This window comes from Salvelinus namaycush, chromosome 4 (genome assembly GCF_016432855.1).
Source record: "Salvelinus namaycush isolate Seneca chromosome 4, SaNama_1.0, whole genome shotgun sequence".
NCBI lineage: Eukaryota > Metazoa > Chordata > Actinopteri > Salmoniformes > Salmonidae > Salvelinus > Salvelinus namaycush.
In genome coordinates this window covers 54,022,270-54,045,100 of record NC_052310.1, presented here as the reverse complement: position 1 = coordinate 54,045,100, position 22,831 = coordinate 54,022,270, and the positions used below count along the sequence as shown (strand labels likewise).

Here is a 22,831-nt window from a genome sequence, read left to right as displayed (position 1 = left end):
CTCTCTCTGACTCTCCCTCGGCATACCACCCTCTCTCTCTCCCTCCCTTTCCCTCTCTCCCTCTCCCTCCCTCCCTCTCTCTCTCTCTCCTTTTTTCCCTCTCTCTCTATCTGACTCTGCCTCTGCATACCACCCTCTCTCCCTCCCTTTCCCTCCCTCCCTCCCTCCCTCCCTCCCTCCCTCCCTTTCCCTCTCTCCCTCTCCCTCCCTCCCTCTCTCTCTCTCTCCTTTTTTCCCTCTCTCTCTATCTGACTCTGCCTCTCTTTCTCTCTTTTGCCCATCACACCCCATCCCTCTCTTGCTCAGTGAGGTAGTTGACCCTGTGTAGGAGGTTGTTAGTGTTGTGTAGCAGCAGTGCTAAAACATACACACACACAAACACACTTCCTCTGTGGTCTCTGGTAAAGGGAGGGAGGTAGAGAGAGAGAGAGAGAGAGAGAGAGAGAGAGAGAGAGAGGCCTGCTAAGCCCAACATGTCCCCATAAACCATGGTTGTGTCCCAAATGGAACCCTATTCTATTTTTAGTGCACTACTTTTGACCGGAGCCCTGGTGAAAAGTAGCGCACTATTTAGGACATAGGGTACCATTCGATACACATCCCATGTGACCTGTAGATGAACTGGGAGAGATGGCTTCTCAGTATTATACATTACATATTATTGGTTTTTCCCTTTCAGAAAGGCTTGGGTTGCAGCTTCCTCTGTGTTACAGTGAGTTAACCGTAGATGTCTCTGCCTCCTTTACCTGCCAGATACAGCCTTCCACTCCCAATCTAACACACACACACACACACACACACACACACACACACACACACACACACACACACACACACACACACACACACACACACACACACACACACACACACACACACACACACACACACACACACACACACACACACACACACACACACACACACACACACAGTCACAGTGTGTTACAAATGTCCCCTTACCTCCTTGTCTCTGCCTCTGTTACCTACCAGACTCCCAGCCGTCCACTCCCAATCGAACTGTTCCACAGCCATATATGAGTGTGCTGCTCAGGGAACCACCCATTTGGCTTACAGAGGACTGTAATGTCTGTGTGGTGTGTGTGTGATATTGTGTGAGAGGGAGAGCAAGGGAGAAGGAGAGGGATAAAGAGGAGGAGGGATGGAGTCCCTTATTACATTTCCTCTGCAGTGAAAGCCGCCGAGGCAAGATGGACACTCCGTATCTCTCCCTCTACGGCTGGCGTGGCGCGCCAGAAAACTCATCTAAATGGAAAACACATTGTCTTCATTATTTTGCCCTGGCGCTCGCTGAAAGACTGGCGTTGTCATGGTAACAGCCATCTGAGTGAGCAGCTAGGAGAGGCCCAGGGGCTGAGGTTTAGGGCCAGGCGAATGGAGAGAATAGAGGGGAGAGAGGTAGGATGGGGGGGACAGAGAGAGAGAAGGGGAACAGGGATGGATAGAGTGAGGGACAGATGGAAATGAGAGGAATGAGGAATGGAGAGAATGAGAAGAGTGTGAGGAAGCGAGAAGGAGGACCGAGAGACAGACAAACAGACACAAACAGAGAGAGATCAGGGTGCAGAGTGTCTGGGCAGAGCGTGTATTTCCAGCAGAGACAGACAATGAGCATAACCAGTTAGTGGTTCTCTGACTGCAATTCAGACTCCTGATTCATATCAAGAGACTTCAGAGATGGAGGGTTCACACTGTGTCCCAAATGACACCATATTCCCATTTGGCTCTGGCCAAAAGTAGTGCACTTGGTAGGGAAATATTGTGCCATTTGTGAAGCAGACAACATCTCAGAGAAGCTGTCTTTAGTGTCTTACTACAGCTTGCCTGCTAGCACCCAGATATAACTCAGAGGTACTACGACTAAACTGACTGTGTGTGTGTGTGTGTGTGTGTGTGTGTGTGTGTGTGTGTGTGTGTGTGTGTGTGTGTGTGTGTGTGTGTGTGTGTGTGTGTGTGTGTGTGTGTGCGGGACTGGTTGTTTAGTAGACACAGGGTTAAGACTGCTCTCATCCATACATAGTACATGTTCTCCACACAGTCTCTCTTAGGACACACACACACACACACACACACACACACACACACACACACACACACACACACACACACACACACACACACACACACACACACACACACACACACACACACACACACACACACACACACACACACACACACACTGGCCTGAAGCCTCTCCAACCAACGCCCAGCAAGCTGCTGTTTATACACACTAGTTCCTGTGAACACACACACTACCATACACAGAGGGAAGCCACAACCCTCAATGGAGAGAGCCACTTAGCACCATTGCATACTTCTCCAGCCCTGACTGTGTGTCACACACACAGACACACACAGACACATTTGTAATTGCCCCCTACCTTTTCTGCAACAGCACAGTTATTGTATGGCCTCAGAGATTTTCAAGTGATTAGCTACATAAGTGCATCTAAAGCACAGTTTGCGTGCACACTTTGTGTGTGTGTGTATATGTGTTTGTGTCCGTGTGCTGTATGTTCAGTATGCGTGTTGTGTACATCATGTGAGTCAATGAATCCGGGAGTCTGGCATTAACAGTGTACTTCGATACGGGTCTGGGTTCGCCTTGCCGCGTGTCTTCCACAGAGATGAATGTTCTGTACAACAGACGTACAGTAATTACACACTGTGCACACGCTGAGCAGGCCTTTCTCTCTCATTTAAAGTCTTATATTATGGCTATGTACAGCTATGTACAGTGTTGTAGCAATGTGCAAATAATTGAAGTACAAAAGTGATGGCACACTGTGGTATTTCACCTCACACACTCTTAGAAAATAAAGGGTTCCAAAAGGGTTCTTCAGCTGTCCCCATAGTGGAACCCTTTTTGGTTCCAGGTAAAAACAAAAAAAAATCATTCTAAGTGGAACCCCTCTGTACAAAAGGTTCTGCATAGAGGCCAAAAGGGTTCTACCTGCAACCACAAAGGGTTCTTCAAAAGGTTATCCTATGGGAACAGCCAAAGAACCCTTTAAGGTTCTAAAAGGCACCTTTTTTTCTAAGAGTGTAGATACGGGAGTTTATTAAAAGTGGTTTGGTTTTCAAATTCTTTGTGAGTCTGTGTAATCTCAGGGAAATATGTGTCTCTAATATGGTCATACATTTGGCTGCAGGTGAGGAAGTGCAGCTCATTTTTCACCTCATTTTGTAGGCAGTGTGCACATAACCTGTCTTCTCTTGAGAGCCAGGTCCGCCTACGTCCGACTTTCTCAATAGCAAAGCTATGCTCAGTGAGTCAGTACATAGTCAAAGCATTCCTCAAGTTTGGGTCAGTCACAGTGGTCAGGTATTCTGCCACTGTGTACTCTCTGTTTAGAACCAAATATCATTCCAATTTGCTCAGGTTTTTGGTTAATTCTTTCCAATTTGTCAAGTAATTATCTTTTTGTTTTCTCATGATTTGGTTGGTTCTAATTGTGTTGCTGTTTTGGGGCTCTGTGGTGTCTGTTTGTGTTTGTGAACAAAGCCCCAGGACCAGCTTGCTTAGGGGACTCTTCTCCAGGTTCATCTCTCTGTAGGTGATGGCTTTGTTATGGAAGGTTTGGGAATGGCTTTCTTTTAGGTGGTTGTAGAATTTAACAGCTCTTTTCTGGGTGTTGATAATTACCGGGTATGGTCTTAATTCTGCTCTGCATGCATTATTTGGTGTTTTACGTTGTATGCGGAGGATGTTTTCGCAGAATTCAGCATGCAGGGTCTCAACTTGGTGTTTGTCTCATTTTGTGACTTCTTGGTCGGTGAGCGGACCCCAGATCTCACAACCATAAATGGCAATGGGATTAATAACTGATTCAAGTATTTTTTGCCATATCCTAATTGGGATGTCGAATTTTATGTTGCTTTTGATGGCGTAGAAGGCCGTTCTTGCCTTGTCTCTCAGATTGGGGAAGTTACCTTCTCCTCTCCTCTCCTCTCCTCTCCTCTCCTCTCCTCTCCTCTCCTCTCCTCTCCTCTCCTCTCCTCTCCTCTCCTCTCCTCTCCTCTCCTCTCCTCTCCCCTCCCCTCCTCTCCTCTCCTCTCCTCTCTCTCTCTGTCAAAGGGTGTATGATTGCTGTTGGGTCAGCAGTTTGGTAATGCTGAAACTGAAGGACATGGTATTTCCCAGCTTACCCATTCAGCAATCACAGACTGTGTGTGTGTGAACTAACCGTCCTGTTGGAGAGAAGCCCTCTAGGTTAGCCTTACTCTGACCTCCCAGCCCTGGCCATCAATCACATTACACACTCTCCTCTCTCCCTGTCTCCTCTTCTATCCTCTCGGCCTCGGCTAATTAGAAGGTTACTTGTACATCCTCTCCTCCATACCGGCATGGTTTGTAACTGTCGTCCAGTACGTGGGTTATTATAGGATATGTAACATTGGCCTCTATTGTATTCTCCACCCTCACAGCCTAGTTCAGTGGGACAACAAGTCATGTGCTATCACATGTTCAATGGAATCCTCACTTTTAGTCTGGAGTCTGCCAGGAAGACAATCTCCATCAGCAGTTATTTATAGTTCTACATTACTAGAACACAGGAACATTCTAAAGAATACGTTTCTATGGCTTCATCAACTGTCATGTGATTCCTAAGTGGAGTCTGGTTTTGTAATTCATAGATGGCTGTCTGCATTGGTCTTCTGTGGCAGGGAAGGCACTTAAACACACACACATGGTTATGGCTGAATTGTTTTGAAAAAGTATAATAAAATCAAAGTATAAAAAAACACACACACACACACACACACACACACACACACACACACACACACACACACACACACACACACACACACACACACACACACACACACACACACACACACACACACACGTGTGCAAGAACTCACACACCAACGAGCCTGTCCCCTACTCTCAGCACATGCAGTACTCAATGCTCTTCTACCTTTTCAATGTTTCACACACTGGTGGTATGGCCCCATAGTCCCTTAGGTATCTGGTGGCACATACCTGGTATGCTGTTTGTGTGTGTGTGGTGCGTGTGCGTGTGTGTGCGTGCGTACTGCTCTGTCCTAAATCTCTGTCCATATTTATAGCCAGCCAACAACTATCAGATAGCATCAGACCCAGCTGGCTGCATTGCAGTGCTGGGTGTCACATAGCTGGACATTACAGCACTGGTCATCATATGAAAACATGAGGTAAGCAAACAGCAGCATGAGTTGTTCTTTTGTGGTATAGCAATATTGGTATTGTTTACCTTTTTGTCAGAGGTATTACATTTTTGCAGTCTATGACTGGGGTAAATGCAGAGGTTTATGAAGTGTGTGTGTGTGTGTGTGTGTGTGTGTGTGTGTGTGTGTGTGTGTGTGTGTGTGTGTGTGTGTGTGTGTGTGTGTGTGTGTGTGTGTGTGTGTGTGTGTGTGTGTGTGTGTGTGTGTGTGTGTGTGTGTGTGTGTGTGTGTGTGTGTGTGTGTGAGCTGAAGAGAGAGGGAAAGAGGCCAGCTCAGCTAAGTGGTCTGGATTGGCTTGTTTGGATACACATGACTGCAGAGAGAGCCAGAGAAAGTGAGAGGGAGAGGGAGAGGGAGAACAGAGAGAGAGAAGAGAATAAAGAGAGAGAGAGTCACTCTGTGCCTTGCTGCAGCCCAAACTACATTAGAGCACATTAATCCATTCCACTGGCTGTTATGGCTGCTCACTCACAGGGTCGGGGAAAGGAGGGAGGGATGGAGAGCGAGATGGAGCGTGGCAGGGCTTAGAGGAACGAGAGAAGAGGGGAATGTTGCTGTATAGACTGCTGAGGGATACAACACATTCAGAGATGAACAGAGAGTAGCAGAGTACCTTCTCTTCTCCACCTGTTCTCTCACCTCTCTCTCTTTCTTTCTCTCTCTCTCTCTCTCTCTCTCTCTCTCTCTCTTTCCTCTTCCGCTCTCTCTCTTTCTCTCTCTCTCTCTCTTTCCTCTTCCGCTCTCTCTCTCTCTCTCTCTCTCTCTCTCTCTCTCTCTCTCTCTCTCTCTCTCTCTCTCTCTCTCTCTCTCGCTATCTCTCTCTCGCTCGCTTGCACTCTCTCTCGCTCGCTCGCTCTCTCTCTCTTTCCTCTTCTGCTCGCTCTCTCTCTCTCTCTCTTTCCTCTTCTGCTCTCTCTCTCTCTCTCTCTCTCTCTCTCTCTCTCTCTCTCTCTCTCTCTCTCTCTCTCTCTCTCTCTCTCTCTCTCTCTCTCTCTCTCTCTCTCTCTGACTAGAGAGTGGTAGTGATACTGTAGCTTCACTCCTCTCACTCAAACTTGTGAATAATGCAGTCTCTCTCACTGTGCTCGCCAGACCAATGGGACTATGCAAACTGATCTAGGATCAGCATTATGATCTCAAAGGCAAAACTGATCCTTGATCAGCAGTCCTACTGGGCCCAGACTCTCTGGGTCTTTTCTCACATTTACACTGGAAATAAGAAATCACGTGTGTGTGTGTGTGTGTGTGTGTGTGTGTGTGTGTGTGTGTGTGTGTGTGTGTGTGTGTGTGTGTGTGTGTGTGTGTGTGTGTGTGTGTGTGTGTGTGTGTGTGTGTGTGTGTGTGTGTGATATTATAAAGACATCATTTCCCTTCTCTCTGCAGTGTTGCTGGCCTCTCTTGGCCCCTGCCATACTCCAGTGATTTCATATTACTGAGATTGTGTCAGAGCAGTAATTTTTTGCCCCACTACCCCTTGGGTTGTTGTGCTCATTGCAGGGTAAAGTGTGTGTGTGTGTGTGTGATGACTCATATACTGGAGGAAGCTCTGCAGGGTAGTCACTAGCTGGCACAGTTACAAAGTCATACAATCTGATTTGACACCTAACCTTAGCCCTAACCTTAACCACACTGTTAAACACATGCCTAACCTTAACCACACTGCTAAATTTAAACATACATGTTATTCAATTATTGCACCCACACTGCTGGCGCGCGCCAACGAACGTCTGCGTTGCCAAACGCTAAAAAAGAAGTCAGTTATATTTCTGACGCTGAAGTCCTGCCTCTCCCATCTTCTCATTGGTTTATAGAAGCAGATACCCATGATTGAAAGATGAACTGAGTTAGGTCGGTCGTCGTGGTAACTATGAAAGTTAGATGCCAATTGCCATTTAAAGTCCAAAGAAAAAGCCTGGAAGGAGGAGAGATGACGAGAAATGATTCAGTTGACCATTTTATGTGTGGATTAATTGTCAGAGTAGAGGACCTTGTGTGGTTAAGGTTAGACATACGTTTAGCAGTGTGGTTAAGGTTAGACATACGTTTAGCAGTGTGGTTAATGTTACACCGTACCCAAACCGGCCAATCGTGCGCAAATTGATTTTGTCCACCCACACCAAACGCGATCACGACACGCTGGTTAAAATATCAAAACAAACTCTGAACCAATTATATTAATTTTGGGACAGGTCGAAAAGCATTAAACATTTATGGTAATTTAGCTAGCTTGCAGTTGCTAGCTAATTTGCCATATTTATCTAGTTTGCTGTTGCTAGCTAATTTGTCCTGGGATATAAACGTTGAGTTGTTATTTGACCTAAAATACACTGTTAAACGTATGTCTAACCTTAACCACACTGCTAAACGTATGTCTAACCTTAACCACACTGCTAAACGTATGTCTAACCTTAACCACACTGCTAAATGTATGTCTAACCTTAACCACACTGCTAAACGTATGTCTAACCTTAACCACACTGCTAAACGTATGTCTAACCTTAACCACACTGTTAAACGTATGTCTAACCTTAACCACACTGCTAAACGTATGTCTAACCTTAACCACACTGTTAAACGTATGTCTAACCTTAACCACACTGCTAAACGTATGTCTAACCTTAACCACACTGTTAAACGTATGTCTAACCTTAACCACACTGCTAAACGTATGTCTAACCTTAACCACACTGTTAAACGTATGTCTAACCTTAACCACACTGTTAAACGTATGTCTAACCTTAACCACACTGTTAAACGTATGTCTAACCTTAACCACACTGCTAAACGTATGTCTAACATTAACCACACTGCTAAACGTATGTCTAACCTTAACCACACTGCTAAACGTATGTCTAACATTAACCACACTGCTAAACGTATGTCTAACCTTAACCACACTGCTAAACGTATGTCTAACCTTAACCACACTGCTAAACGTATGTCTAACCTTAACCACACTGCTAAACGTATGTCTAACCTTAACCACACTGTTAAACGTATGTCTAACCTTAACCTCACTGCTAAACGTATGTCTAACCTTAACCACACTGCTAAACGTATGTCTAACCTTAACCACACTGCTAAACGTATGTCTAACCTTAACCACACTGCTAAACGTATGTCTAACCTTAACCACACTGCTAAACGTATGTCTAACCTTAACCACACTGCTAAACGTATGTCTAACCTTAACCACACTGCTAAACGTATGTCTAACCTTAACCACACTGTTAAACGTATGTCTAACCTTAACCACACTGCTAAACGTATGTCTAACCTTAACCACACTGTTAAACGTATGTCTAACCTTAACCTCACTGCTAAACGTATGTCTAACCTTAACCACACTGCTAAACGTATGTCTAACCTTAACCACACTGTTAAACGTATGTCTAACCTTAACCACACTGTTAAACGTATGTCTAACCTTAACCACACTGCTAAATGTATGTCTAACCTTAACCACACTGCTAAACGTATGTCTAACCTTAACCTCACTGCTAAACGTATGTCTAACCTTAACCACACTGCTAAACGTATGTCTAACCTTAACCTCACTGCTAAACGTATGTCTAACCTTAACCACACTGCTAAACGTATGCCTAACCTTAACCTCACTGCTAAACTTATGTCTAACCTTAACCACACTGTTAAACGTATGTCTAACCTTAACCACACTGCTAAACGTATGCCTAACCTTAACCTCACTGCTAAACGTATGTCTAACCTTAACCACACTGTTAAACGTATGTCTAACCTTAACCACACTGTTAAACGTATGTCTAACATTAACCACACTGCTAAACGTATGTCTAACCTTAACCACACTGCTAAACGTATGCCTAACCTTAACCTCACTGCTAAACGTATGTCTAACCTTAACCACACTGCTAAACGTATGTCTAACCTTAACCACACTGCTAAACGTATGTCTAACCTTAACCACACTGCTAAACGTATGTCTAACCTTAACCACACTGCTAAACGTATGTCTAACCTTAACCACACTGCTAAACGTATGTCTAACCTTAACCACACTGCTAAATGTATGTCTAACCTTAACCACACTGTTAAACGTATGTCTAACCTTAACCACACTGCTAAACGTATGTCTAACCTTAACCACACTGCTAAACGTATGTCTAACCTTAACCACACTGCTAAACGTATGTCTAACCTTAACCACACTGTTAAACGTATGTCTAACCTTAACCACACTGCTAAACGTATGTCTAACCTTAACCACACTGTTAAACGTATGTCTAACCTTAACCACACTGCTAAACGTATGTCTAACCTTAACCACACTGCTAAACGTATGTCTAACATTAACCACACTGCTAAACGTATGTCTAACCTTAACCACACTGCTAAACGTATGTCTAACCTTAACCACACTGCTAAACGTATGTCTAACCTTAACCACACTGTTAAACGTATGTCTAACCTTAACCACACTGCTAAACGTATGTCTAACCTTAACCACACTGCTAAACGTATGTCTAACCTTAACCACACTGCTAAACGTATGTCTAACCTTAACCACACTGTTAAACGTATGTCTAACCTTAACCACACTGCTAAACGTATGTCTAACCTTAACCACACTGCTAAACGTATGTCTAACCTTAACCACACTGCTAAACGTATGCCTAACCTTAACCACACTACTAAACGTATGTCTAACCTTAACCACACTGCTAAACGTATGCCTAACCTTAACCACACTGTTAAACGTATGTCTAACCTTAACCACACTGTTAAACGTATGTCTAACCTTAACCACACTGCTAAACGTATGTCTAACCTTAACCACACTGCTAAACGTATGCCTAACCTTAACCACACTGCTAAACGTATGTCTAACCTTAACCACACTGCTAAACGTATGTCTAACCTTAACCTCACTGCTAAACGTATGTCTAACCTTAACCACACTGCTAAACGTATGTCTAACCTTAACCACACTGTTAAACGTATGTCTAACCTTAACCACACTGCTAAACGTATGTCTAACCTTAACCACACTGCTAAACGTATGTCTAACCTTAACCACACTGCTAAACGTATGTCTAACCTTAACCACACTGCTAAACGTATGCCTAACCTTAACCACACTGTTAAACGTATGTCTAACCTTAACCACACTGCTAAACGTATGTCTAACCTTAACCACACTGTTAAACGTATGTCTAACCTTAACCACACTGTTAAACGTATGTCTAACCTTAACCACACTGCTAAACGTATGTCTAACCTTAACCACACTGTTAAACGTATGTCTAACCTTAACCACACTGCTAAACGTATGTCTAACCTTAACCACACTGCTAAACGTATGTCTAACCTTAACCACACTGTTAAACGTATGTCTAACCTTAACCACACTGCTAAATGTATGTCTAACCTTAACCACACTGCTAAACGTATGTCTAACCTTAACCTCACTGCTAAACGTATGTCTAACCTTAACCACACTGCTAAACGTATGTCTAACCTTAACCTCACTGCTAAACGTATGTCTAACCTTAACCACACTGCTAAACGTATGCCTAACCTTAACCTCACTGCTAAACTTATGTCTAACCTTAACCACACTGTTAAACGTATGTCTAACCTTAACCACACTGCTAAACGTATGCCTAACCTTAACCTCACTGCTAAACGTATGTCTAACCTTAACCACACTGTTAAACGTATGTCTAACCTTAACCACACTGTTAAACGTATGTCTAACATTAACCACACTGCTAAACGTATGTCTAACCTTAACCACACTGCTAAACGTATGCCTAACCTTAACCTCACTGCTAAACGTATGTCTAACCTTAACCACACTGCTAAACGTATGTCTAACCTTAACCACACTGCTAAACGTATGTCTAACCTTAACCACACTGCTAAACGTATGTCTAACCTTAACCACACTGCTAAACGTATGTCTAACCTTAACCACACTGCTAAACGTATGTCTAACCTTAACCACACTGCTAAATGTATGTCTAACCTTAACCACACTGTTAAACGTATGTCTAACCTTAACCACACTGCTAAACGTATGTCTAACCTTAACCACACTGCTAAACGTATGTCTAACCTTAACCACACTGTTAAACGTATGTCTAACCTTAACCACACTGCTAAACGTATGTCTAACCTTAACCACACTGCTAAACGTATGTCTAACATTAACCACACTGCTAAACGTATGTCTAACCTTAACCACACTGCTAAACGTATGTCTAACCTTAACCACACTGCTAAACGTATGTCTAACCTTAACCACACTGTTAAACGTATGTCTAACCTTAACCACACTGCTAAACGTATGTCTAACCTTAACCACACTGCTAAACGTATGTCTAACCTTAACCACACTGCTAAACGTATGTCTAACCTTAACCACACTGTTAAACGTATGTCTAACCTTAACCACACTGCTAAACGTATGTCTAACCTTAACCACACTGCTAAACGTATGTCTAACCTTAACCACACTGCTAAACGTATGCCTAACCTTAACCACACTGCTAAACGTATGTCTAACCTTAACCACACTGCTAAACGTATGCCTAACCTTAACCACACTGTTAAACGTATGTCTAACCTTAACCACACTGTTAAACGTATGTCTAACCTTAACCACACTGCTAAACGTATGTCTAACCTTAACCACACTGCTAAACGTATGCCTAACCTTAACCACACTGCTAAACGTATGTCTAACCTTAACCACACTGCTAAACGTATGTCTAACCTTAACCTCACTGCTAAACGTATGTCTAACCTTAACCACACTGCTAAACGTATGTCTAACCTTAACCACACTGTTAAACGTATGTCTAACCTTAACCACACTGCTAAACGTATGTCTAACCTTAACCACACTGCTAAACGTATGTCTAACCTTAACCACACTGCTAAACGTATGTCTAACCTTAACCACACTGCTAAACGTATGCCTAACCTTAACCACACTGTTAAACGTATGTCTAACCTTAACCACACTGCTAAACGTATGTCTAACCTTAACCACACTGTTAAACGTATGTCTAACCTTAACCACACTGTTAAACGTATGTCTAACCTTAACCACACTGCTAAACGTATGTCTAACCTTAACCACACTGTTAAACGTATGTCTAACCTTAACCACACTGCTAAACGTATGTCTAACCTTAACCACACTGTTAAACGTATGTCTAACCTTAACCACACTGTTAAACGTATGTCTAACCTTAACCACACTGCTAAATGTATGTCTAACCTTAACCACACTGCTAAACGTATGTCTAACCTTAACCTCACTGCTAAACGTATGTCTAACCTTAACCACACTGCTAAACGTATGTCTAACCTTAACCTCACTGCTAAACGTATGTCTAACCTTAACCACACTGCTAAACGTATGCCTAACCTTAACCTCACTGCTAAACGTATGTCTAACCTTAACCACACTGCTAAACGTATGCCTAACCTTAACCTCACTGCTAAACTTATGTCTAACCTTAACCACACTGTTAAACGTATGTCTAACCTTAACCACACTGCTAAACGTATGCCTAACCTTCACCTCACTGCTAAACGTATGTCTAACCTTAACCACACTGTTAAACGTATGTCTAACCTTAACCACACTGTTAAACGTATGTCTAACATTAACCACACTGCTAAACGTATGTCTAACCTTAACCACACTGCTAAACGTATGCCTAACCTTAACCTCACTGCTAAACGTATGTCTAACCTTAACCACACTGCTAAACGTATGTCTAACCTTAACCACACTGCTAAACGTATGTCTAACCTTAACCACACTGCTAAACGTATGTCTAACCTTAACCACACTGCTAAACGTATGTCTAACCTTAACCACACTGCTAAACGTATGTCTAACCTTAACCACACTGCTAAATGTATGTCTAACCTTAACCACACTGTTAAACGTATGTCTAACCTTAACCACACTGCTAAACGTATGTCTAACCTTAACCACACTGCTAAACGTATGTCTAACCTTAACCACACTGCTAAACGTATGTCTAACCTTAACCACACTGCTAAACGTATGCCTAACCTTAACCTCACTGCTAAACTTATGTCTAACCTTAACCACACTGTTAAACGTATGTCTAACCTTAACCACACTGCTAAACGTATGCCTAACCTTCACCTCACTGCTAAACGTATGTCTAACCTTAACCACACTGTTAAACGTATGTCTAACCTTAACCACACTGTTAAACGTATGTCTAACATTAACCACACTGCTAAACGTATGTCTAACCTTAACCACACTGCTAAACGTATGCCTAACCTTAACCTCACTGCTAAACGTATGTCTAACCTTAACCACACTGCTAAACGTATGTCTAACCTTAACCACACTGCTAAACGTATGTCTAACCTTAACCACACTGCTAAACGTATGTCTAACCTTAACCACACTGCTAAACGTATGTCTAACCTTAACCACACTGCTAAACGTATGTCTAACCTTAACCACACTGCTAAATGTATGTCTAACCTTAACCACACTGTTAAACGTATGTCTAACCTTAACCACACTGCTAAACGTATGTCTAACCTTAACCACACTGCTAAACGTATGTCTAACCTTAACCACACTGCTAAACGTATGTCTAACCTTAACCACACTGTTAAACGTATGTCTAACCTTAACCACACTGCTAAACGTATGTCTAACCTTAACCACACTGTTAAACGTATGTCTAACCTTAACCACACTGCTAAACGTATGTCTAACCTTAACCACACTGCTAAACGTATGTCTAACATTAACCACACTGCTAAACGTATGTCTAACCTTAACCACACTGCTAAACGTATGTCTAACCTTAACCACACTGCTAAACGTATGTCTAACCTTAACCACACTGTTAAACGTATGTCTAACCTTAACCACACTGCTAAACGTATGTCTAACCTTAACCACACTGCTAAACGTATGTCTAACCTTAACCACACTGCTAAACGTATGTCTAACCTTAACCACACTGTTAAACGTATGTCTAACCTTAACCACACTGCTAAACGTATGTCTAACCTTAACCACACTGCTAAACGTATGTCTAACCTTAACCACACTGCTAAACGTATGCCTAACCTTAACCACACTGCTAAACGTATGTCTAACCTTAACCACACTGCTAAACGTATGCCTAACCTTAACCACACTGTTAAACGTATGTCTAACCTTAACCACACTGTTAAACGTATGTCTAACCTTAACCACACTGCTAAACGTATGTCTAACCTTAACCACACTGCTAAACGTATGCCTAACCTTAACCACACTGCTAAACGTATGTCTAACCTTAACCACACTGCTAAACGTATGTCTAACCTTAACCTCACTGCTAAACGTATGTCTAACCTTAACCACACTGCTAAACGTATGTCTAACCTTAACCACACTGTTAAACGTATGTCTAACCTTAACCACACTGCTAAACGTATGTCTAACCTTAACCACACTGCTAAACGTATGTCTAACCTTAACCACACTGCTAAACGTATGTCTAACCTTAACCACACTGCTAAACGTATGCCTAACCTTAACCACACTGTTAAACGTATGTCTAACCTTAACCACACTGCTAAACGTATGTCTAACCTTAACCACACTGTTAAACGTATGTCTAACCTTAACCACACTGTTAAACGTATGTCTAACCTTAACCACACTGCTAAACGTATGTCTAACCTTAACCACACTGTTAAACGTATGTCTAACCTTAACCACACTGCTAAACGTATGTCTAACCTTAACCACACTGCTAAACGTATGTCTAACCTTAACCACACTGCTAAACGTATGTCTAACCTTAACCACACTGCTAAACGTATGTCTAACCTTAACCACACTGCTAAACGTATGTCTAACCTTAACCACACTGCTAAACGTATGTCTAACCTTAACCACACTGTTAAACGTATGTCTAACATTAACCACACTGCTAAACGTATGTCTAACCTTAACCACACTGCTAAACGTATGTCTAACCTTAACCACACTGCTAAACGTATGTCTAACCTTAACCACACTGTTAAACGTATGTCTAACCTTAACCACACTGTTAAACGTATGTCTAACCTTAACCACACTGCTAAACGCATGTCTAACCTTAACCACACTGTTAAACGTATGTCTAACCTTAACCACACTGCTAAACGTATGTCTAACCTTAACCACACTGCTAAACGTATGTCTAACCTTAACCACACTGCTAAACGTATGTCTAACCTTAACCACACTGCTAAACGTATGTCTAACCTTAACCACACTGCTAAACGTATGTCTAACCTTAACCACACTGCTAAACGTATGTCTAACCTTAACCACACTGCTAAACGTATGTCTAACCTTAACCACACTGTTAAACGTATGTCTAACCTTAACCACACTGCTAAACGTATGTCTAACCTTAACCACACTGTTAAACGTATGTCTAACCTTAACCACACTGTTAAACGTATGTCTAACCTTAACCACACTGCTAAACGTATGTCTAACCTTAACCACACTGTTAAACGTATGTCTAACCTTAACCACACTGCTAAACGTATGTCTAACCTTAACCACACTGCTAAACGTATGTCTAACCTTAACCACACTGCTAAACGTATTTCTAACCTTAACCACACTGCTAAACGTATGTCTAACCTTAACCTCACTGCTAAACGTATGTCTAACCTTAACCACACTGCTAAACGTATGTCTAACCTTAACCACACTGCTAAACGTATGTCTAACCTTAACCACACTGTTAAACGTATGTCTAACCTTAACCACACTGCTAAACGTATGTCTAACCTTAACCACACTGTTAAACGTATGTCTAACCTTAACCACACTGCTAAACGTATGTCTAACCTTAACCACACTGTTAAACGTATGTCTAACCTTAACCACACTGCTAAACGTATGTCTAACCTTAACCACACTGCTAAACGTATGTCTAACATTAACCACACTGCTAAACGTATGTCTAACCTTAACCACACTGCTAAACGTATGTCTAACATTAACCACACTGTTAAACGTATGTCTAACCTTAACCACACTGCTAAACGTATGTCTAACCTTAACCACACTGCTAAACGTATGTCTAACCTTAACCACACTGCTAAACGTATGTCTAACCTTAACCACACTGTTAAACGTATGTCTAACCTTAACCACACTGTTAAACGTATGTCTAACATTAACCACACTGCTAAACGTATGTCTAACCTTAACCACACTGCTAAACGTATGTCTAACCTTAACCACACTGCTAAACGTATGTCTATCCTTAACCACACTGCTAAACGTATGTCTAACCTTAACCACACTGCTAAACGTATGTCTAACCTTAACCACACTGCTAAACGTATGTCTAACCTTAACCACACTGCTAAACGTATGTCTAACATTAACCACACTGCTAAACGTATGTCTAACCTTAACCACACTGTTAAACGTATGTCTAACATTAACCACACTGCTAAACGTATGTCTAACCTTAACCACACTGCTAAACGTATGTCTAACCTTAACCACACTGCTAAACGTATGTCTAACCTTAACCTCACTGCTAAACGTATGTCTAACCTTAACCACACTGTTAAACGTATGCCTAACCTTAAATTAAGACCAAAAAGCAACAAAAAATAAAATTGTGCATTTTGGTGATATATAAACAAATTTCACTTTGCCAGTGTGTGTGTGTGTGTGTGTGTGTGTGTGTGTGTGTGTGTGTGTGTGTGTGTGTGTGTGTGTGTGTGTGTGTGTGTGTGTGTGTGTGTGTGTGGTGGTGGTGGGGGGGTTTGTCTTTATGTGTGGGTGGAGGGGGGTGGGGGTGTGTGTGGGGGTATGTGTGTGTTGGGGGGTGATTTTGTGTGTGAGGGTATGTGTGGGTTGGGGGTGATTTTGTGTGTGGGGGTATGTGTGGGTTGGGGGTGATTTTGTGTGTGGGGGTGTGTGTGTGTAGGGAAGGTCTTTGTGTTTTGGGGTGTGTGTGGGTGTGTTTCTAGTAGCTTCACTACAGTATTGGTGGGGTTTTATGGTTTGTTAAGTTATTATGATTCACATCCGCTTCCTGTTGCTTTCAAGGCTTGTAATATGCACAACATATTGTGTGTGTGAACATGTTGGTGTGTGTGTTTGTGTGTGTTTGTGTAAGCCTGGTAAGTTGAACTCGACCTAGCTGATGAGGTTATTGAGGAGACAGCTCCTCAGTGAACACACACACACACACACACACACACACACACACACACACACACACACACACACACACACACACACACACACACACACACACACACACACACACACACACACACACACACACAGTGTGAAACACATTTTGGGACTAAATCAATGTACCCTGAAAAAAACTATCTGAGATCAGATGGTGGACCATTATTTCTCAGTGTTATTTTGATAGTGAGGACATGGAGTGTAGCTAGCTGTGTTTGTGCTGAGTTATTTAACCCATGTTTTTTCTGTCCTTCTTAGTCCGGGAGGGAAGAGGAGCAGGTGGTAGGTAGCCTAGTGGTTAGAGAGTTGGGCCAGTAACTGAAAGGTTGCTGGTTCGAATACCCAAGGTGAAGAATCTGTCTACGCCCTTGATCAAGGCACTTAACACTAATTTGCTCTAGGGGTGCTGTACTACTATGTCTGACCCTGTAAAACAACACATTCCACTGCACCTATCTGGTGTACACACTGGCCAGTTTATTAGGTACACTACCCCTTTCACGATAATGGATTGCTCCTACAGAGAGTGTTATATGATTGAGGCATTCAGTTACTTTTTTATTAACTGTTAGAATGGGCAAAACGAGTGACCTAAGCGGCTTTGAGTATCTGAGAAATGTCTGGGCTTTTCATGCACGACAGTGTCTAGGGTTTACAGAGAACGGTGCGACAAACAAAAAACATCCAGTCAGTGGCAGTCCTGTTGATGAGAGGTCGAAGGAGAAAGGCAAGAATCGTGCAGGCTAACAGACGAATAACTGCAGTACAACAGTGGTGTGCAGAACAGCATCTCGGGAACACACCTCGTTGATCCTTGTCACGGATTGAGTCGCAACGAGTTCCACTCCTATCAGCTAAAAACAAGAAGAAGCGGCTCCAGGGGGCACCAACACTGGACAATTGAGGAGTGGAAAAACATCACCTGGAACATGACAGTGAGTTCAGTTTATTTGAGGTACCTGCACAGTCCCCAGACCTCAACCCTATAGAGCATCTATGGGATGAGATGGAACGGGCTGTTTCACAGCATCAATGTACCGCCGTCCAATCTGCAGCAACTGCGTCAGCAGGGACCAACATCCCTGTGGAACGTTTCCGCCACCTTGTAGAATGCCCCCCAAAATTCAGGGTGTTCTGGATGCAAAGGGGGGTCCGACCCAGTACGAGATGGTTGTACCTAATAAACTGTCCAGTGAGTGTACATGACAGCACAACATATTTCTGGGGGGAGGGAGAGGAGAGAGAGGAAAAGAGAGAAGAAGATAGGAGAGGAGGGTTAGAGAGAATGATGGTGTGTTAGCCTGGACAGTCAGACAGACAGAATGAACACATCCTACCTACATCACAGAAACAGCCCCCTCCCTCCTTACTTTCTTCTTTCCCTCCCATGTAGAACCTTGTTTTCACCTCGCTTGGTTTCCCTCAGACGTGGAGGGTCCTGCTATAGAGATCACAAACAAAGGCATCGCCTACAGGGGGGAGATGGAGAGAAAGAGAGGCAGAGAGAGGTTGTGGAGGGAGGGGGGTTGAGTCGAAAATGGAGTAAGCGAGGTTCAGGGGGGGCTGAAGCCCTCTTCCTTTCTCTCTCCATTTCTCTTCATCTCTTTTTCTCCATCCTTATCTTTCTCCCTGGTTTTGTGGTTTGTGATGGAGGTGTGAGGGACAGCATTAAAGCATGGGGTCGGAAGGGGAAACAGTTCATCAATAGCCACAAGGTCAGACAGTGGAGCAGCGGTTAGAGGGCTGGGGAGTCAGTATGCCCCTGCTTGTAGTGCACTGATCTACTGCAGGTCTGCCTAGCTGTAGGTCTGAGTGGCTGCAGGTTTGCTTGTTTTCAATTCTGCAAGTCTGATGGGCTGCATTGGGGGAGGAGGGTTGGAGTGTGCCCTACTAATGGTCTCCAGATCTGCAGGTCTGTCTGGCTGCAGGTCTAAGCGGCTGCGGCTCTGAGAGGCTGCGGTGCGGTGGGGGGATTTGTAGCGCTTGTAAAGGCTGCAGACAGAGTGATGTTATGTGAGGAGGCTGGGAAGGATTGCAGTAGGAGAGAGTGGGGAGACACCTTCTGGTCACTTTGTGTAACTGCGGCCACCGCTCTGTTCTGAGGACACTCCTTTGCAAGATTTGAAGCGCTGATCTGCTCCACTGTCTTTCCACCAGATATCGTGGAATACACTGATTTGCTGATAAGACTAGATACTATATTATTGTGATTACAACAATGTCAATGTATGTTTTGCACTTTTATGTGACAAAGTCACTGTTACAGTAGATGATGTCGTGTTTTTTGGTTCATATGGATCATGGCTCTGTAGTTTTCTGTGTTTTGTCCGACGTTTTCCCATGTCCTAAGCAAGTGAGTTCTCAATGAGAATGCAATCCTTTTAGTAGACTCTATTCTGCTTTTACTTCACTATTTTCTTCTTTTAGTAGACTCTATTCTGCTTTTACTTCACTATTTTCTTCTTTTAGTAGACTCTATTCTGCTTTTACTTCACTATTTTCTTCTTTTAGTAGACTATATACTTCTATGAGTGGGCTATATTCCAGGTAATTCTACTCCTGTAATCCCTAATCTCCTAGGTTTAGAAACACATAGACTATTTTACCTCCGATAGGTGTCCCTTTGAAGTTTTACCTTGAGCTTAATGAACGTTAAGCTCAAAGGTGTGTGTGTGTGTGTGTGTGTGTGTGTGTGTGTGTGTGTGTGTGTGTGTGTGTGTGTGTGTGTGTGTGTGTTTTCTCCTCCCGAGCCTTAAATGCAATAAGATTCAGTCCCCAACGCTCCTGAGCTGAGAAAAATATCTTCTCCCTTTCTCCCCCTCTTTCTTTTCCTCTTTTCCTCCCTCACTTTCTCTCCCCTGCCACCCTCACCTTCTCTTCCACCCTTTTCCTTTCTTCCTCCGTCCCATCCATCTCAGTCTGTCCATCTTTCTGATCCTCCCCTTCCATTTTCCCTCTCTTCCCCTCCATCTCCTTCTCACCTCTCCCGCTCTGTCTCCCCCCTATGCCTCTCTCCTTCTCAGCATGGGCTCTTAAAGTTAAGCCTTTATCAGCTCTGTGCAACGCTGTAGAACCCCGGCTCCCCCAGTGCATCATGGGGGATTATTTCGCTATGTTCTTTGTATTGAGGAATTTGTAGCCGTGATGGAGATAAACGTTATGGAGGAAGTGATGGGGATGGAGGAGTGACTGACTTACCGGCAATACATCTACTAATCTATCCTCTCCTCTCTCTTAGAGCCGCATGGCCTCGTGAATTACAGAGAGAGGGATAGACAGGGAGGGAGGGGGGAGAGGTAGTAAGAGAGGGTTAGAGGGAAAGAGAGGAAAAGAGCGATATGGAGGAGAAAGGGGAGAGCGAGGGATGGCGATAGATAGAGAGAGGGAGGGATGGCGATAGATAGAGAGAGGGAGGGATAGGGACAGAGAGCAAGACAAAGAGAGGTGGGATATACAGGTGGGGAGAGAGAGAAATCTAGAGAGAGGGAAGGAGAGAGAGAGAGAGGGAAGGAGAGAGAGAAAAAGAAAAAGCGAGATGGAGAGAGGAAGCGACAGAACGAGTGAAAGAGACAGAGAGAGAGGCTGTGCTATCTGCTGTGAGGAGTAGCAGTACTAGTAAATCAGTCTAGAGGGGCAGACAGGATTGATAACCTTGAACAGGAGGTGCGCTGCTGCCTGCCTCTTTACTGGGAGATAATGGTTACAGTGATGTCCCTCAGGGGTTTGTGGGGGACTTCTCCCCCCTGAGTGATGTGTAATTGGGGCCAGGAGTTTTGTTGGACAAGTAGTTCATGTAGATGATGGTTGTCGTCGATGGTCTTCTTTTTTTCTTGCTCGGTTACACTCGGGTTGTTTTGATGGTATGATCTGGGATATATTCCAACATCACTGGATTGCTGAGTAACATCAAATTGAGTAATCAAGTAGCTAACTAGCAAAACATTTTTATTTGGTTCTGGATTCCGAGATGACTCCTGTCCTAACAATGTTATGTCCTAACCAGGCTGTATATCTGCCTCTCTTGTCTCTAAACAACCTGTCCCCTAACCAAGCTGTATATCTCTCAGTCCCTAATTAAATCGAACTCTTTTTCTTCCAGAGTGTTGATGGCGTCACGTTAGGCTAGAGGAAGCAGGAAGCAGTCATCAAGATGAACGCGTTGCCGTCGATGGACCGGCACATCCAGCAGACCAACGACAGGCTGCTGTGTATCAAACAGGTGAGACATAAGCAACCGGCACCAATGTTGTGGGTTCAACATGTGGAGGGATCAAATTCCCTCACGGTGTGTATTACCTCTAAGTTGTCTGCATGCTAAGTGGCAGATATTTCAAGAGAAGGATTGCTTGGATCAAAGGTTATTTGTAAAGTACAGTAGATCCCCGATGTCTGTACTGCCCCTTGCTCATGTCAATCCTCTCCAATGCGACGAGGAGGGACTCCTCCAGTCTACAGCTGCTCTCTCCACACACACACCATACCGCCTTATATGGCGATCTGTTAGCCTTCCCATTAGCTACAGTTACACAGATCAGGTTGCACTGGGGCTGAGAGAAAGGAGAGCAGAAGACAAGAGAGAAAGAGAGAGAGAGAGAGGGATAGATAGAGAGGGATGCCATGTTAAGTGCAAGAGACTGCTTTCTCAAGCTCCTGTCTCTTCCACGTATTCTTTAGTTGATCTCTCTCTCTGTTTTAGTCTCGTCCATTCTCTCTATCTCTCTCCAACTCATGTCTTCCTCTCATTCTCTCCCTGATTCACTGACGTCTTGTTATGTAATAGATAGCTCTGCTCTGAGACCTAAGAGCGAGTGAGTACAGATGTCTGCCCACATGCTGCCGGTGGGTTATTGTTTTGGTTTGGGGTCCTGGCGAAGGGCCAGAGGGCTGAGCTGTTTTCTACTCAGGCAGGTAGTGAACAGCCTGATCCCCAGACGGGGTAAACATGGACATTCAGTGGAGGACCGGAAGGCTTTGATGTCTGTCTGCCTGTAATGCTGCATACATCTCTCTCTCTCTCTCTCTCTCTCTCTCTCTCTCTCTCTCTCTCTCTCTCTCTCTCTCTCTCTCTCTCTCTCTCTCTCTCTCTCTCTCTCTCTCTCTCTCTCTCTCTCTCTCTCTCTCTCTCTCTCTCTCTCTCTCTCTCTCTCTCTCTCTCTCTCTCTCTCTCTCTCTCTCTCTCTCTCTCTCTCTCTCTCTCTCTCTCTCTCTCTCTCTCTCTCTCTCTCTCTCTCTCTCTCTCTCTCTCTCTCTCTCCCTCCTGCTCTCCTTTTACATCCCAAAACAACACAGACAGACTTCTCTGTGGCAACTACAGTATGAACCCGT

At 43.7% G+C, this 22,831-nt stretch overlaps 1 protein-coding gene across 2 annotated transcripts in view; it reads left to right on the top strand.

Annotated features, from left to right (window-relative positions):
- LOC120046617 (zinc finger MIZ domain-containing protein 1-like) overlaps window positions 1–22,831 on the top strand; it is a 211,956-nt gene that overhangs the window by 139,699 nt on the left and 49,426 nt on the right. For both annotated transcript variants that reach the window (XM_038992000.1, XM_038991999.1), the window contains exon 4: window positions 21,606–21,725. In XM_038992000.1, the coding sequence (XP_038847928.1) occupies window positions 21,657–21,725 (69 nt within the window). In that variant the 5' untranslated portion in view covers window positions 21,606–21,656. The remainder of the gene's footprint in view (window positions 1–21,605; window positions 21,726–22,831) is intronic.